The following is an 18,225-nucleotide window of genomic DNA, read 5'->3' on the forward strand; positions in this document are numbered from 1 at the left end:
TGCCTGCCATGCCCCGCCCCCGCTCTAACTGAGGTCCGGAGAGGCGCCCGCCCGCGAGCACTTGTGTTATTTCGGCTAGCGTTTGCTGGCTGAAAGCGTCTATTCCCCTTTCTCTTCCTCTGGAGAGGGAGAGAAAGGAAGAATAGATGCTTTCAGCCAGCAAGCTCTGACTGGAATGATTCCAAAGAGCTTGCTCACGATCTTTGGAGCTCAAGGCCACGCCCCCTTTGCATGTGGTGTCAAAGGGTGTGTGGCCTCAAGCTCCAAAGAGCCAGAGCAAGGAGCTTGAGGCCCCTCCCCTTTGCATGTGACATCTAAGGGGGCGTGGCCTCAAGCCTGAGCAAGCTCTTCCGAGTCATTTGAGGGCTCGCTTTCAGGCAGCAAACACTGGCAAGTGCTGGAGAGGGGGAATGCTAGTAACCTGGGCGGGGTTGCTTGTTCCCATTTGCAAGCACTACGGCTGCCTGCCCTGCTGTCTCGTCTTATGTTCTTGCTGCAAGTCCTGACCCACCACAGAGTCCAAAGTAAGTAAATTGCCTGTGCCCCGCCTGCTCTCAAGTAGTCTCAAAAAAATATATATCTGACTGGTGCTTTCTCAGGCTGATATTCCCCCCTGCCCCTGCGGAAGATGTTTGTTTCTTTTTAAAAAATATATACAATAAAAGAAATGTAAGAGAACTGCAACAAACTAGTTTTTCAGGAGAGGCTGAAAGGGTTAAGTGAACAGAGAGTTCATGCCTAGAGAGGTCCAGAAATGTGAATGCTCTCCAGGTTCCATCCTGTCCTGCCTCCTTCTTGTTAAAAAAAAAACTTGTGTTTGCAGCATTTTCCAACCTGTGAGCAGTTGTAGCTTGCAGTTTGCAAGGCAGGAGGTTTTTCAATGGAAATCCTGCAAGAAGAGGGTGAGTTCAAGGAAGAGAAAGGAAGCCTTGACTGTATAGAAGAAGGGAAAACCCATTGCTGGTGGGGAAAAGGAAGGAACTGGGCTGCAGATCGAGTGCTCAGCTGCAAAGGAGGAGAGAGTGCCTTCCTTTTAGTTGTATATGGAGGAAGGGAATTTTGGTAGGTGCAGCTTTTAAAATGAGAAAGCTGGTTTACATTTACATTTTTAAGAATTCAAAATTCTCTACATCCAACACATTGTACTAAATAGCCATTTAGCTCTAAAAATACAAGATGTTTGCAATTGATGTAAACATTTGCTTCCCTCAAACTGCCAAAAATTTATATTCAGTGAAACAGAATTAAAATTAACTAATTTCCTTTGCTGAATTAGATATTATTATGAACTTCATATGATTTAAAAATAATTGAAATGTAAATAGTCATTCAGTTAAATAAAGTCAGCTTTACATTTATATTAATGTAATTTCATTTCAAAAGAGCAGGTTAAAATTAATCTAGATTCAAATACTGTGTGTTCAATATTAATCCAAGCAAATTGATCTAGATTTAGATTTTGAAACATAAATAACACACCTAGCTTGCTTCCACTAAGAGTAAAATTCAGTAGAAAGTTATCCATAAACATAGGAGATATTCCAGTAGAACATGACCCTATTCTGGTCATAGGGGAAAGAACTGGGTGTGTGGGGCTCTGCTTCTTAAACACTGTACTTTGCTTATCCTTTAATTAAATATATGTATATTATAAAATGAAATGACTTTTAGAGACAGGAATTTCCTTGCAAATATGATAGTTCCTTGCATATAGAACTAGGGATGTGCACAAAACCGGTTCGCCCGGTTCGGTTCGGATGCAAACTGGGTTCGAAACAGGAGGGGGTGGCTCGGTTTTGGTTTTGTTCGAACCACCCCCTGGTTCGGTTCGGATCCGAACTGGTTTGGACCGGTTCGGACACCCAAAAATTTGTAGGATGGTAGCTGGCACCCAGGGGTACCTGTCACCCAAACCCCAAAGCAGTTGGACACTCGTACGATTTTTTATGAATTTTTGAAAATTATTTTTATTTTTTTTCTCATTGGATATAATGGGACTCATTGGATATAATTGGATTCTATGATAGAAAATGAGATTTTCAATGAGACACCATGAATCCACTCTAATATGCTATCATAGAATCCACACTCAGAATACCTCAGAAACAACAGAACCCTGTACCCCATGGGTTAGAAACCCATGGGGGTGGTTGGCACCCTATGTGCACTACACCACCACTCGCTCTGGGCCACCCCAGCACCCCCCAAGTGCACTTATGGGGCTGCTGAAAGCTCCATATACCTTATGAGGAAAAACCTTAAAGACGCGTAAACTTCAACAATTCACCAAAAATCAGCCCTCTGCCCAAATCCTTTGAAAAAATTCAGGTAGCTTCCTTGCCCCTACCTGGCACTACCACCAACCCCACACTGCTCTAGGCCACCCCTTTGCCCCCGATGTGAAGCTATACATTTGCTGACGCCTCCATGCTTCTTTATGGAGAAAAACCTTAAAGACACGTAAACTTCAAAAATCACTTAAAAATCATCCCTTTGCCCAATTCCTTTCAAATAATTCTGATAGCTTCCGTGCCCACCCTAGGAACTACCACCCACCACACTCCACTCTACGACACCCCTTTCCCCCCGACGTTAAGCTATACATTTGCTGCAATCCTAATTATTCTCTATGAGGAATTCAAAAATACTTTAACAATTCACCAATAATCAGAGGAGTGTCCAATTGCCTTGGGATTTTTTGGGTGGTAGGCACCCCTGTCTGTCTACCACCCACCCCGCTTTTGTGCCCCTAGGTACTCCACAATAGGGGATATGGACTGGTTCGGGTCCCATTATACTCTATGAGAAAAATAATTAAAAATATTTCAAATATTCATAAAAAATCATAGGGGTGTCTGATTGCTTCAGGGTTTGCATGGTTGTTGGCACCCATGGGTGCTCCACAATAAGGAATAATGGCCTGGTTCGAGTCCCATTATATCCAATGAGGAAAAAATAATAATAATTTTCAAAAATTCATAAAATATCGTACGAGTGTCCGATTGCTTTGGGGTTTGGTTGACAGGTACCCCTGGGTGCCAGCTACCATCCTACCAATTTTTGGGTGTCCAGACCGGTCCAAACCTGTCCGAACCGGTTTGAAACGAACCACCCCCTGGTTCGGTTCAAATTCAAACCTGCAGCCCGAACCTGATGGCTGGTTCGGTTCGAATTCGAACCTCCGAACCACCCTGGTTTGGATTCGAACCGGTTCTCACATCCCTATATAGAACAACATATAAAAGACCTTGCTGTTGCCCAGGGTCTCTGATGCACTTCCTGCTTTATTGTATCCAGCTTTATGCTTACATTGGCTGCGTTTCTTGGTAAATAGAACATCATTTTATTTTATTTATTTAACATATTTTATACAACCCAAAACTTATGTCTCTGGGAGGTTTACAACAAGATAAAATCAAATATTTTATTTATTTAACATATTTTTATACTGCCCAAATTCTTTTGCCAAATTCTTGTCCATTGCCTATCACCAAGAACTAGTTAATGTGAAGCAAAATTTCCTGTGGGGATGTCATTTTTGTAAGAAACTGTGGAATAGATACATATGTATTGATCACTACACATGGGTTTCTGCACAACACCTGCACAGAAGAAACTTCCATGTAGAAAATGTGTCTCTTGTAAATTGACCCTATATTTTCCATCCACGACTGAGATATCTGAGAGTTAGGATATCTGAGAGTCAATAATAAAAGAACAGCACACTGCTTGTGATAGGAAGGGGCAAATTACAATGATTTCTAAGTCTGGCAAGGGCTGGTTTTGGCCCTGGCAGAACTTGACTGTCTGCTCCTGTTGCAAACTCCTCTGTCTAGTGTGGCAAACTAATGTATCCTCCTCCCTCCTGGTACCAAAGTAAGCACAAGTGTGGTGAATGCACATATACCCCATCATGAGCCAACTGTCATCACAAGACAAAGGCTGTCAGGAATTTGGGCAGGTGATCCTTTAGGACAAAGTCATGGTTTTTAAAAAGCATGAGATGAGACAGAAAATGACACTGGAATCCTCACATAACTCCTGACTGTTGTTCTAAGTCTTTAATAAAAATGGCTCATGTTTTCAGGTTTTGATCAACAACCATGTCTAGATGGTACAGTGTTCCTTTTAACAGGGATTTCCAGATGTTGTTGACTACAAGTCCCATCATCCCTGTTTGGACAGGGGTGCAATTTCAGTGCTTGCCCTAGGCGCTATTTTCCCTAGATACGCCTCTGAACTGATGTCAATGGGCTCAAAGATTTCTGTCAGTATAGTCCTATGGAGGGAGTGTCGGTATCATCCGATGGAGGGACTTCGACATCAAAGCAGACGATGTCGAAGTTGACGTCAACAAAGTCTTCCAATGTTTAGAGTGAGCTGGTGAGTCATCCTCACAGTGTGTGTGGTGTTTTGTTTTGGGGTGTTGTTTTTTTTTGGTGTGTTTTTTTGCTTCTTGTGGTGTCTATGATGTCTGTCCTTGGAGACATCATGAGGTTTTAAAAACATATCTTTAGAGGTCTTACCAGAGGAAGTGGCCGATACTGACTGGGAGTTAGCTTGTTGATGGTCAGGTGGTGTTGATGTCAACAATGTTAACAATAACAGGAACTGTAGAATAGGGGTCAGAGGGTGCAACGTTTGTTCGTACTAACGTTGCCCTTAGAGGTAACTCTCTGCTTTTTCTGGTTTGCTTTGAAAAGGATAAGCAAATTTTGCAGGATTGGATGATATGGTCTTCTCCAAGACAAGATAAGCAGAGATCATGTCTGTTGAACAAGGGGACCGTCCCACAGCATGAAAAACACCTCTTAAATGTTTTTTTTTTTTTAGTGTCCATCAGTACAAATACCAAGAAAATTAATCCAAATTGTCAGGCAAAGAATAAACTTGAGACAAACCATAGTCAAAAATACCATAGATTCTAAACTGTGAAACTTTTTAACTTTCAGGAACCAAGCAAATCCTGAGGGAAGCACACTCAATGGTGGTCGAGAAGGAACTGAGCAAAAGGGTGCTCTGCTGCCGAAGATACTAAGTGTGCTTGGCATGTGAAGGGTGGAGCTACAGGGTGCTTCGGAGAGCTTGAAAATCCTTCTGTGGGGGGCTACTGCACAAGCACATAACTCACACTGTGAATGATACCAGATCATCACAAAGATGCTTAGATTCCAAGCCCAGAGGGGGAAGTAGACCTAGAGGAGGCAAGCAACTAAAGCGCTCAGTCAAAGCAACTAAGGTGCTCAGTCAAACACAGTCCACCTGCCCCCATGTCAAAGAGGCAGGGTGTTAGCTGGATATTAAATACCTGTCATAGAATTCTTAAGACATACATAAATAAAAAATACCTTGTGATATGCTTTAGCTCTGCACACATATGGTCTAATATTCAAAGGATCGACCTGGATGGCATTTGTGAACTGTTGAATAGATTCAAAATACTGATCAAGATGTAACATCAGAATCAGTCCAATGTTTATGTAGGCCGAGGTAATGCTCCTAAAAATAGAGACAGAATTGTAAGAGTGCTATATTTTGCAATGTTTGAATTCCATGTAATTTCATATTATGTGTTGCATTCAAGTATATGTACACACAGTCAAAATATACATTTCTGTAACAGTCCTATAAATGCTGCACATTCAGGCAAAAGATCTTTAAATTCCCTCCCTACTCACCCTGCTTCCCATGGAAAGGGCAGAAGCACTTGCAAGTTCAAGAGGTGGACATATTCTACAGGGCATGACTTGACTTTTTACAGCTAAGTGTGGATGTGCAACAGGCATAAAGGGGCATACCTACCTCAGTGTAGCCCGGCTTCCACTGACTGGAACACCACAAAGAGTATGAGTCCAGCTCTGAGAGTTTTGAGCCACCCTCTCTCATCTAAGCCCATTATACATTTGGTTAATTAAACTATTAAATCATTAAAGATACAGCCCAAGTCACAGTGGCCCACTGTGACTTGTTTGCTGTACAGTTTGTGGAAAAATCACTTTTGTCTGTTCAGTTGTGGATGCAACACCAGTTATAATTGAACAAGGCACAAATGTATCTGGGCCAATGAGGGAGAGGGTCCACTGGCGGGGAATCAGCCCACTTTTCCCTCCTTCTTTCCTGATACATTGGCAAGCTGCTGGTTCCTGATTGGAGTGTGGGGAGTGTATGGTATTATTTGCATAGAAGCGAGATAAAGGGCATGCCAAGAATGTATGGTTTTTCACCATGTCCGCATATTTCTTCTGCAGCAAAGACACAATAGGGCGTGCAGTGGAGGAGAAGGCTGGGGCCTGGGGGTACAGGGGCCCGGGGGTACAGGTACATCTTCACTTCTTGGCCCATTATAGAATTCCTTCTTCCTTGTAACCTTCTTGGCTACATTTATACCATTTTTCAGAAAGTAGAAGGCTATTTTATTCCACCATGCAAATTGGGATCAAGGATGGGTTGTTGTTGTTGTTGTTACAAGTCTGCAACAGATAATGACCAACATCTTGACTAACAAAGCACTGGAAAGAGTGAAATGGGGAAAGCACTAGTGCTGCATTAGCGCTTGTGTGTGTCTGGGGGGAATTTCAACAACCTTCCATTCCCCCAGAAGCCTTCTGTCTCACCTGAAAATACATCCCTGAGGGTTGTGTGGCCTTCAGGGACATATTTTCAGGTGGCACGGAGCATTTCTGGAGAAGGAGAGATCATCAAAATTCTCCTCCACTGCTGAACCGCCAGTGGAGCTGAATTAGCAGAACTTTTCAGAAATGCTGGTGCTTATCCCATTGCACTGGTGCTTTATTGGTCAGGATTCAGCCACTGTATTTTATTATTTTAACTGATTGTTTTCTTAATTGATTTTATTTAACAAAAAATTTAAGGGCTCTTGAACTTAAAGGCAAGTAATACATGATGTAAGAAAGCAAATAAAAAGGGTGTACCTGTCTAGAACTAGTGCAGTTTCGAAATCACAGATTGCCAGTATCCACTGTTTCAGTTCTGCATACAATATCCCTCGATGAAGGTAAGCATTGATATTGTCATAGCTGTGATTGAGAAGAACTGGGAAAGGAGGAAAATAACCAGATATTTAGCTGTTTGTATATTCCCTGGCTTGGGTAAGTTTACCTTTTGAAGTACTTATATCTGTCTCAAGGTATGTCTGTACATTTGTTCCTCACTACTTCAGCACTAATAATATCTTCCTCTTGCATTTGGTTTAACAAAAAAATACCATTGAATATGCATCATTCCACCCATATATTCACCAAAAGGTGTTGATACAAGGGGAGGGTGAAACTGCAGGGGGTGGGGAGAAAGCAATTACCCTGAAACACCCATGTGAGCTTATGAAACAGTTGAAGGTTCACATGATCATGTAACAACTCTCTCCACCCCTTCCCAAGGAAATTATTTAAGGGTTCCTTGTGAATAGATGGATAATAGAAAGGCTGCACCTAGGCCAGGGAGCTCTTGTCCTCAGCTCCTGAAAAGACCAACGGCCTAAGAAGATGTTTTATTAACATTCTGTAATTTGCTTCTTTTATTTTTGTAAACTGCTTTGGGTGCCTTTGTCAAGGCAGAAAGGTGGTATAAAAATGTAGTAAATAAATAATCAATAAATAATTTTATTTATTTATTGTTACATTTATATACCGCCTTTCATTAAAACAATCCCAAGGCAGTTTAAAAACAAAATAATAACCAATTCAACATTTTAAAGGAAGGAAAAAGTTCTAATAATGAGTGAGGAGCAGTGGATTAATTAATAGACACAAAACTGAATGAACAAAAGGCAGCTCCGATAATGAAAACGGGGGACATAAAAATGGAAACATATCATGGTCCACACATAACCAAGGAATACTAAGATGAGGTAATGATGGAACAAGCTCTAAAAGTTTCCAAATGATGCTCTGCACAGGCACAGAACTCCTGTCCTGTGAATAGTGACACTGCACCACAAGTTGCTAACAACTGCTGGAATAGGAACCTCCCAAAGAGATCTGTATTTTCTTTCTTTCTTTCTTTCTTTCTTTCTTTCTTTGTTGCCCTTTCAGTGAGCAGTAAACACTTGTTTTTCAAGAAAGCTTGTGGACTGATTTGAAAATGGAAGAGAAAGAATTTTGGCTGCCATTACTGCTTTTTGTTAGCTATTTCTTATTGGTTCTATCTAGACCAATAAGAAACATTTTTCAGTTTTAAAAGAGAGGGGGAAAGCAACTCCCCCATCCCAAAACTTTAGATTACTTTTGGAGGTAGCCCCATGAAAGTATCCGACCTTCTCTCTCTCACCTAAAAGCCCCTAGCAGGGCAGGGAAGGAGTTTCACCCAAAAGTGCTGGGGCTAAAATATTCAAGTTCAGCCCAATTTAACAGTATTACATAATAATGGTTAGTAATTGGAAGGCTAGGCTATAGCAACCAAAGCCAGCTTCCAGTTCTAAATACATATAGATCAAATTTACTGAAATGCTCAGTTAGGACAGGATTTTTCACTTTTGGAAGGGGAAATCCATAGCATGTGTTCCTGCGTGTATACATACATATATTGCAAATCACAGTGTGAACTTTAAAAAAAAAATTACAACCATCATAGGCACCATATGAAAATCACTGGATAATACCAGAAATACTGAAGTCCTGTAGAGCTTGTTTTGGTTTCATAATTCTCAAAATACAACCTCTGTGGTAGTATGCTATCCAATTGCAAGGGTTCAAGTGAATTGCAGCAGCAAAATCTTCAGCTGCATTTTTATACTTTTCTTGTTTAATGTATACTCTTCCTCGAAAAGTTCTACAAAGAAAACAAATTCATATTTATTTTCCATGTTACACAATATTTACAAATTTCTGCACTAATTATGCAGTTTGAATGCATGCATGAGTTGTAAACCTGCATTGATTTTGTCCTTACAAACCCCTTCTCCCATGAAAAAATGTCTTGTATTATAGCTTGTCTTTGTATAGGGTCAAAAGTTCAGTTGTGTTTCAAAACAGGTTGCTTACCTGTAACTTATGATCTGGATGAGATCCATTGTAGCCAAAAGGAATGGGTTCTGCGCCTGTGCAGGGACCTTGCCAGCTGATTGATTAGCTCCTCCTGATGCCCCGCCTGCCTGCACGTGCAGTGCCGTTGATAGTGGCGTTTGGGGCGTCTCTCCCTCAGTTTCTTGCAGACCGCATTAAGATGATCCGCAAAATGGCATGCATCCCTCTTCCAATAGCACTGCAGCAGGGATGGTTCAGGAGGGACTTATGGATACAACGGATCTCATCCAGATCATAAGTTACAGGTAAGCAACCTGTTTATCTGGATTGAGATCCGTTGTAACCATAAGGAATGGGTGATTAGCAAGCTATTCCTCATGGAGGTGGGTGCAGTCGACCCGAAGCTTAAGCTAAAACCCTTTTTTAGTACAGATCTCCCGAAATTTGCCTCCCTTGCCATCCTCAAATCAATGGCGTAATGTTTGATGAATGGCTGTTGAGAGGACCAAGTGGCAGCCAAGCATATATCCAACATTCTGATGCCTGACAGATGGGCTGCTGATGCTGCATAAGCTCTTGTAGAGTGTGCCCGTACTGCCCTGGGCGGCACAACCCCCTGATATCTATATGCTTGAAAAATAAGCTCCACTATCCAGTGGGCTAGGCTTTGGCGTGAGATAGCGCGCCCTTTACATTTTCCCTTGTATGAGACAAATAGTTTTTTGCTCTTCCTGAAGCTTTGGGTCCTGTCGAGGTAATGCAGCAGGTCCCTTCGCACATCTAATGAATGTAGTGCTCTCTCCAAATCTGGAAGAAAGCAGGTAGGATTATCTCCTGATTTAAATGAAATTCAGTTACCACCTTGGTACAAAAACGAGGATCTAGCCTCATCACCACCTTGTGAGGATAGAACTGTGTATAAGGTTTATCCATGCGAAGCGCAGTCAGCTCACTCACACACTTTGCTGATGTGATCGCGACCAGGAAAGCCATTTTGAGCGTGAGAAGCCAAAGGGGTATAGTAGCTAGAGGCTCAAATGGCCGTTCTGTAATTGCCAACAATACCAAAGACAGGCTCCACTGCTCTATCAGGTGTCAAACAGGTGGGTACAAATTGTTGATGCCTTTCATGAAACGCTTAAATTCTGGATGAGAAAACACCGTCTTCCCAGCCCAGCCCTTATGCCGTGCCGAAATCCCTGCTAAATGCAGTTTGATGGACACATTGGCCAGCCCCGCCATCTTCAATGTAGAAATGTATAGCAGAACCTCCTTTGGAGTGGCACATAAGGGCTTGATCCCTTTCTCCACCATATAAGTCCTATAACGCTTCCACTTGCAAGCGTAATTTTGGCGTGTGGTCTCTCTCCTACTATTCAGAGAGATATCTTTCAGAACCTGATTCTCCATGCTGTCATTTTCAGGGCATGTACTTCGGGATGTAAGACCTGACCCCGATCCCTTTGTAACAGGTCTGGAGTCTTTGGGAAGCTGTGGTAAGTGCCCCATGACCACTGCAATAGAGGCGTGAACCATGGTTGGCGTGGCCACCATGGGGTCAGCAGAATGCAGTTCGCTCTGTCTTGAATTATCTGAGCCAACGCTCGCCCTATCAGAGGCAATGGAGGAAAGAGATAAAGCAGTCCCACACTCCACGTGTGCTGGAACGCATCCCCCAGGGACCCCTCTCCTATGCCTGCACGTGAGCAGTAACTGGCACATTTTTTGTTGACATAGCTCGCAAACAAGTCTATTGAGGGGACCCCCCAGCGCTCTAACACCTTCTAGAGGTACTTGGGGTTCATCTCCCACTCATGCCTCTAGCCGCAATTGGTGACTCTGCTGAGGCTGTCCGCTAAGCAATTGTCCACCCCTTTTATGTGAAGTGCCACCGGATAGACAGAATGTTGTACGCACCAATTCCATATTCTCTGGGCGAGGAGACACAGAGATTGAGAGACTGTTCCTCCCTGGTGGTTGATATAAGCAATTGTTGTTGTATTGTCCAATTGCACCTGAACATTTGTCCCCCTGAATCACGGTTCGAATGACCTCAGGGCCAGGAACACCGCCATCAATTCTAAGTAGTTGATGTGTTGTCGTGTCTGAGGCTGCGTCCATGCGCCCTGGTTGCGGTGGTCCATGCAATGTGCCCCCACCCTGTCAATGACGCATCTGTTGTCACCCAGCAGGTGGTGGTTAACGGCGCGAACTGGACACCCTGTGCCAGATTGCATTCCTCCATCCACCATTTTAAACTGTTCATAACTGACTGCGGTATGGTCAACCACATCTTTTGACTGTCCACACTGGGGCGGAAGTTGCGGAGGTACTACTGTTGCAGGGTCCGCATGTTTAGTCTCGTATAATGCACAGTGATGGTACAGGAGGCCATCAGGCCTATCAGCTTCTGTATCCGCACTGCTGGTTGATGCGTAGAGTCCACAAACTGCTGGATAAGTGACCTTATTTGGTGAACGCATTCTGGTGGCAAATATGCACGCTTCTCGAAGTCTAACACAGCCCCAATGAAACTTATTCGTTGTACAGGGGCAAGATTTGATTGCTTCCAGTTGATGTTGATACCCAGGTCCACCAACAGGTGGATGACCCGCTGAAACTGTTGGATCGAGAGCTCCTTGCTGTGACTGACCAGGAGCCAGTCGTCTAAGTATGGATAAACCATCATTCTCTGTGTTCTCAGGTAAGCCACCACTACCGCCATCACCTTGGTGAAGACTCTTGCCGCCGTTGACAGACCGAACGGGAGAACCATATATTAGTTTATTTGATCCCCCACTGTGAACTTGAGATATTTGCGGTGGTTCTCCTGAATGCCTACATGGAAGTAGGCATCCTTCAGGTCCAATGTTGCCACCCACGTTCCCTGAACCAAGAATGGCAGAATAAACTGTAGAGTCATCATTCTGAACTTTCTGGTCAGTATATAACAATTTAGAACCCGTAAGTCCATAACTGCCCGGATTCCGCCGTCTTTCTTTGGAATCTGAAAATATCAGGAATAATAACCGGTAAGTCTGTCTTCCCACTGCACTGGAGCAATTGCTTGCTTCTCTAGTAGCCCCTTGACCTCCTCTTGTAATATTTTCGTGGCAGGTGTGAACTTCAGTCCCGAAAATGGAGGCTTCGTCTTGAACTCCAACTCATATCCTGTTTGTACTATTTGTAAGACCCACCGGTCTGATGTTATGTTGTGCCATGCTTGGGCATGGCTTGCCAGTTTGATAGTATTTCTGGCAACTACAGGACCAGTGGTAGTGATCCTGGATAAGTGGGCTTTCAAGGATGTTAACAGGCCAACAATTTCAGTGGTTGGATGTACTAGTACGTGCAGTGGGTGAGCATTCCCCTCAAAAGCTTTGTTTAGGAGTGTCCTTAGCTTGTCGTGTTGCATTTCCCTTTGTTCTCTGATTATACCCCTTTGATCGTTGATAGGGTCGGTAGTGCTTTTTTGAAGTCTTTCTTGTCCTGGTACTTATTGCTCCGCTGACGATAGTAAGGGCAGCCCTTCAACGCAGTACCAGCTGTATCCATGGATGACATGAAGGTACGTGCCATAAATTTAGACTTTTTTAAGGTCTCCATTGAAGTATCCGTATTCCTCATGGAAAAGTCCCTTTCCATCATACACTAGAGATTCCACCCTGTCCCTCATATCTTGTTGGAGTGAGGTGGAACGGAGCCAGGCATGCCTGCGCATGCTTACAGCTGTCACCATCGTGCGGGATTCTGTTCCAACCAAATGTTTAAAGGCGTTCAATTGCTGTACGTCCAACGGCGGATCTGACCTCCGACTCACGTCATCGTCATCAGATCCAGAACTCACATCAGAATCCTCTCCCATATCATAGCCTCTCGGTGAGGAAGGTGGTTCCGAAGGTTGACGGGCAAGGGAATAGGAAGGGGTCTTGGGCAATCGAACAAGCTCTTCTTCATCCTGGTCCACATTGAGCCCGGTGCTAAGGAACCCTCGGAAAATGGATCCGGAAGGAGTGCTCGACGCAGAGTCCAAGAAGTCATGTAACTCCACATAACCCGCGTTATCCCTCATTTCCAAATCTGGCGTTCTTGATGTTGAAGGGGATTGAACGGGAGTCCTTGCTGGGGACAGCAGATGCAAGACCCGTCCTGTCGCTGCAGACAAAAGCGGCACAGATGTCGATGTCGAAGGTTCTTTATAAAGTATGGACTGTTCTGCAGCAGTCAATCCTGAAAATGATGTCGACAGAATCTGCACCGTCGACGTCGATGTCGTAGTCAATGCCGTGTTCGATGTCGATGGAATCTGTGCCATTGACGTTGAGGTCACAGGCAACGCCATGCCCGATGTTGAGCAAGCTCTCGATGTCGAGGTTGTGGCTGCCATCAATGTCGGTGTCGAGTTTGATGTCAAAACTGCGCAATGAGAGAAACTGCGCTGCTCTGGTGCGGTCAAGGTAGACTCGTCTGAGTCACCATCAAAAGCCTGTGCCGCAGCAGGTGAAGGGGTCCACTCCAAACTCTTGTCAGTTCCTTTTGCTTCGCATTCTTTGTGTTTCTTTTTTGACACATCCTTGGGTCTTTTAAAGACTTCTTCCGGGCGTTTTGCGCCACTAGCCAACGCGGTTTTAGACTGCTGCTGGGCAGTTCCGTGGGCGCTCGATACCGGGGAGCTCTATGTAAACTTGGCATTTGATGCCGAAGGCTCCGACATTGATCAGGATTCCGGCGACTCACATGGTCGTGGTGTAGGCAGTTGGAGTGCCTCATCATATAAAGCCACTCGAAGGTATAATGCCCTATTTTGCCACGTTTGCTTTGAGAAAGAGCAACAAATCTTATATGCTGAAGTATTGTGCTCCTCTCTGAGGCACATCAAAGAAGCCTCAAGGTGATCCATAGACGGGAGATTAGCTCGGCATTTTACACATCTTTTAAAGGTTGTTTTAACCTCCACTGCGATAAAATATATTTCGTCAACCTGGTAGTCCGTCAAACGAAAGCAATCCAATGTCCGTTCCAAGTGCAGCCACAAAGACAAACTATCTTTCACCAAAGCAGTCCAGACAGCATAAATCAAAATCCAAGTCAAATCCTTAGTGCAAAACAAAGTATTTCAATCCGAGGAGCTACAGCTATGAGGTGCGATCACTAAGGTGGTCAAAAAGAAACTGAGCGAGAGACGCCCCAACCGCCACTATCAATGACACTGCATGTCCAGGCGGGCGGGGCGTCAGGAGGAGCTAATCAATCAGCCCGCAAGGTCCCTGCGCAGGCGCAGAACCCATTCCTTATGGTTACAACGGATCTCAATCCAGATCTTTTGGTTTTGGCAAATCTGTCATTTGGATTTTGGAGGGGGAAATAATTTTAAGTGAGGGAGGAAAATTTGTTGAGTTCTGATTGACTGAACTAAATAACTGATGGGACGGAAGAAGTGTCTATATTGGGGAAGTGTGAGGGATTCCGTTCAGTGGAATTGAGGAGCTGCAGTTGAGTTTTGGACCTGAGTTCAGTTGAAGAGCTGCTAGAGTGAAGTTGCTGGAATACAGTCAAGTCAGGCTGCAGAAAAAAGAGCTAGCAAAATTCTGCTGGAAGGCTGGAATTAAAACTGGAGAAAGAAACCTGGGAGAGCAGGGAACTGATGGTTGCTGGAGACTACTGGACTTGCCCAGCCAATAAGCCAGGACCAAGAGCTGAAATCACTGAAAGTGGGAAATTAGCCAGGCTGGATTGAGCCCCAGACCTGTGCTATCCCCTGAACAAAGAAGTCTGCCCAGACAGCCAGAGAAAGAAAAGAGTGACTTTGAAGGAAAACCTTGATAGAACTGAGCAGTGTTAAAAAGCCTACAGCTTGTTAGTTACCCTGACTTGCTCTGTATTATTTTGTGATTTTCTGTAAAGTAATGTTTTAATTGGAACTTTTGTTTTTAGTAAAAACTTTCTTGTTAATATAGTAGAGCTTGTTGATTGTCTCTACCCCACACCTATAGGCCAAACCATAGGCCAAACCAAAAAACCACCTATAGGCCAAACCAAACTCTACTAAGGTTTGGTTTGAGTTTTTTTAATTCCTGGAAGGGCTGTTGCAGTGGACTCAGCCTTACCAAAAACCCACTTGGTGGCAGCGGTGAAAGAGACAGGAGAGCCAGAGGGCTGTTCCCCACACTTGTTAGTCTGGTGGGATAGCAGGGTCCTCCACACCTGGCAATAGGAATGCTGCCACGTCCCATCCCAAGCTTCCATGCCTGTCAACTGGGAAAGTCACGGGGGGGGGGGCATGCCAGTGGTGGAGCCACCACTGGGCAAACGGGTTCAAAGAATGCGGGCCACCACCAACCTGGGGCCACCACCAACCCGGGGCCACGAGCGTGACCCCAGATACACCCACTGTGTCTGATGTCCGACGCAGGGGTGTTATTTTGGTCTCAAATGGGGCAGCAACATCCAAATACATAGAGCGTCAAAATCTCATTTGGGTGTGTCAAAGGCCTGTCTGGAGAGGAAGGGGTCACTATGCAAAAGTTCTATCATTAGCCAGAGAAAACGGGGATACGTAACAAGTGGGGCCCCATTTTTATCATGAGTGTACAGTCTGACAGAAGACCAGATTGGTGAGCCTAAGGTCCTCCCCAGTACACTGGCCCTATCATGGGAAGGCTAATCTCCTGGTGGCAAGCCAACCTGGGGGCTTGGAGTGTGTTTGGCCTCCACAGACTGCTTTGCCCGGGTGAGCCATCACAAGAGCATCATTGGTCACAGTGGATCATACCCCAGGCTCATTTGCCCTCTCTCATATACAGAGAGAGGCTTGTCTGGTGCAATCTGGGACCAGGCTGTCTCTGTAGCTGCCCCGGGACTTTGGAATATGCTCCCCGCTGAAATAAGAGCATCTCCCTCTCTGTTTGTTTTCAGGAAGACCCTCAAGACACCTGTTCTCACAGGATTTTAATTAGAATTAATTTTAATAATTTGTTTTAATAATTGTTTTATGCTTTTGTTTTAATTGTGTTTTGTGGATTTTAATCTGTGACAGTTTTGTACACTGCCTAGAGATGTACATATTAGGCAGTATAAAAATATGATTGATAGATAGACAGACAAACAGACAGACATATCCCCTCCAAGGAAATCATCATGTTCCCTTCCCTTTCCTGAGTAACAGAAAAATAGTGGCCCTAAGCATTCCCCCCTCACCGCCAGAACTTGTGCTTGTTCAAGACTATTTTGTTGCCAAGCTCTTACAAGGGTGGTGGTGCAATTGCTGTCACATGAAGTTTGCATGGCATTTAAAGGGATTTAAATGCCCTTTCCCTGTGCAGGGCAGGCAGCCCACCCCACCCCCTTGAAGATCATGGCCAATTGCTGCTGCCCTGCAGATGTTCTGATGCCTTGCCCACAGTCTGGCAACATGAGCGCTATAAAACTTGCGGGATGCAAGTTTCAGTTAGTGGACCAAGAAGAGGGAGGGGCTCCCCCACCCTGAAAACAGAGGTTGCCGGGCTGTGGATGGACAAATGTCTGCAATGTGATTCACATTTCAAAAAATCATGAGTTTAGCAACCTCTGGTTTCACGTTATGTGCGAATGTGGCCTTTCTGTCTCATATACACAAATTATCTCCTACACTTATAGGACATGCAGGAACTCTCCGACATTCATACATCATAGAGGATAGGTTTGGTTTTTTTAAATTCACTTCATTGTTTTGACCACATGTAGAGGATTGAACAGACACATACTTACCCTCCTTTTCATAGCAGAGAGTATGGACTCAAACACATGCACAGGAAAGGACTTGCATTCTCACCCTTCTTCCATACAGTCCAAACTATATTGTTAAAAGTAGTTTCAACAATCTTAGTTATTAAATATATATTCTAGAAATCAATGACCATTGTTTCTGATCATATAAATTGTGTTTACCTTGCCTCAGCATGATTTGGATCCTCTTTAATCACAGCTGTAAAGTCATTAATCGCGACAACCCAATTCGATTTTTCAAAATAGTATTTTCCATGTTTCATAAGTGCATCTGTTCTTCTGGGGTTGTAGTAAAAGCACTACATTGAAAATATGAAATATATGTAACATTTGCATAACTGCTACACTCACTTTTGTATTCATAAAATCCTTGAGCAATATTATTTTGTATTTTAAAATATTATAAATGATTGCCTATTAAAATAAATAGGTACTGTATCTTCTAAGTTTTTGAATAGTGCTCTATCTAAATATATTATCTGAATATATGGATGTTCTTAAATCTCTTTTCTGGCTGATATCCTGACTAACAATGTGCACATGCAGGCAAAAGAAACACATACTGTGTATGCAATGGATATGCTCCTGCTTCAGTAGCATAGGCATCTGTGGATGGGGCAGGTGGTGATTTCCATCTATCTCTCCTCCCAGAAGTGCTCAGTACAACCCAAAAATATGTCCCTGAGGGTTGTGCAGCCTTCAAGTGACATATTTCCAAGTTGCACATGCTTCTGGAGGATAGGGACATTTGTTAACGTAGTCCACCCACATACACAGTCCACCTGTGTTGCTGAAGCAGTAGTGCATCCGCTGCACGGATGTTTCTTGTGGCTGCATGCACACAGCATTAATAGGGATGTCAGCGGCTATATATAAGTCTGAGAATTTAATTTATTCTTCCAGCCTACTACAAAAAATATACTGTGGGTCCTGAACTTGCATGCACTTTCACTTATCAAACAGTTGCACCATGTTACATATATCCTTTATGCTTTTTGCCACTTTTTTTCTTTTATCAAAAACAGAAAAGACCAAGGAAAACTATAAGCTGGCTACCAATATACAGGTGAAACTCAGAAAATTAGAATATCGTGCAAAAGTCCATTAATTTCAGTAATGCAAATTAAAAGGTGAAACTGATATATGAGACAGACGCATTACATGCAAAGCAAGATAAGTCAAGCCTTAATTTGTTATAATTGTGATGATCATGGCGTACAGCTCATGAAAACCCCAAATCCACAATCTCAGAAAATTAGAATATTACATGGAACCAATAAGACAAGGATTGAAGAAAAGAACAATATCGGACCTCTGAAAAGTATACAGTATACTGTGCTTGATTGGCCAGCAAACTCGCCTGACCTGACCACATAGAGAATCTATGGGGCATTGCCAAGAGAAGGATGAGAGACATGAGACCAAACAATGCAGAATTGCTGAAGGCCGCTAATGAAGCATCCTGGTCTTCCATAACACC

General features: G+C 43.6%; 1 protein-coding gene across 1 annotated transcript in view; it reads right to left on the bottom strand.

Annotated features, from left to right (window-relative positions):
• TTC6 (tetratricopeptide repeat domain 6) overlaps positions 1 to 18,225 on the bottom strand; it is a 196,944-nt gene that overhangs the window by 72,258 nt on the left and 106,461 nt on the right. Inside the window, exons 18-21 of the mRNA XM_053269433.1 lie at positions 16,908 to 17,044; positions 8,618 to 8,787; positions 6,933 to 7,053; positions 5,349 to 5,499 (exon numbers count right to left, since the gene is read on the bottom strand). Coding sequence (XP_053125408.1) covers positions 5,349 to 5,499; positions 6,933 to 7,053; positions 8,618 to 8,787; positions 16,908 to 17,044 — 579 coding nt within the window. The remainder of the gene's footprint in view (positions 1 to 5,348; positions 5,500 to 6,932; positions 7,054 to 8,617; positions 8,788 to 16,907; positions 17,045 to 18,225) is intronic.

Source organism: Hemicordylus capensis, chromosome 1 (assembly GCF_027244095.1).
Source record: "Hemicordylus capensis ecotype Gifberg chromosome 1, rHemCap1.1.pri, whole genome shotgun sequence".
NCBI classification, from domain to species: domain Eukaryota; kingdom Metazoa; phylum Chordata; class Lepidosauria; order Squamata; family Cordylidae; genus Hemicordylus; species Hemicordylus capensis.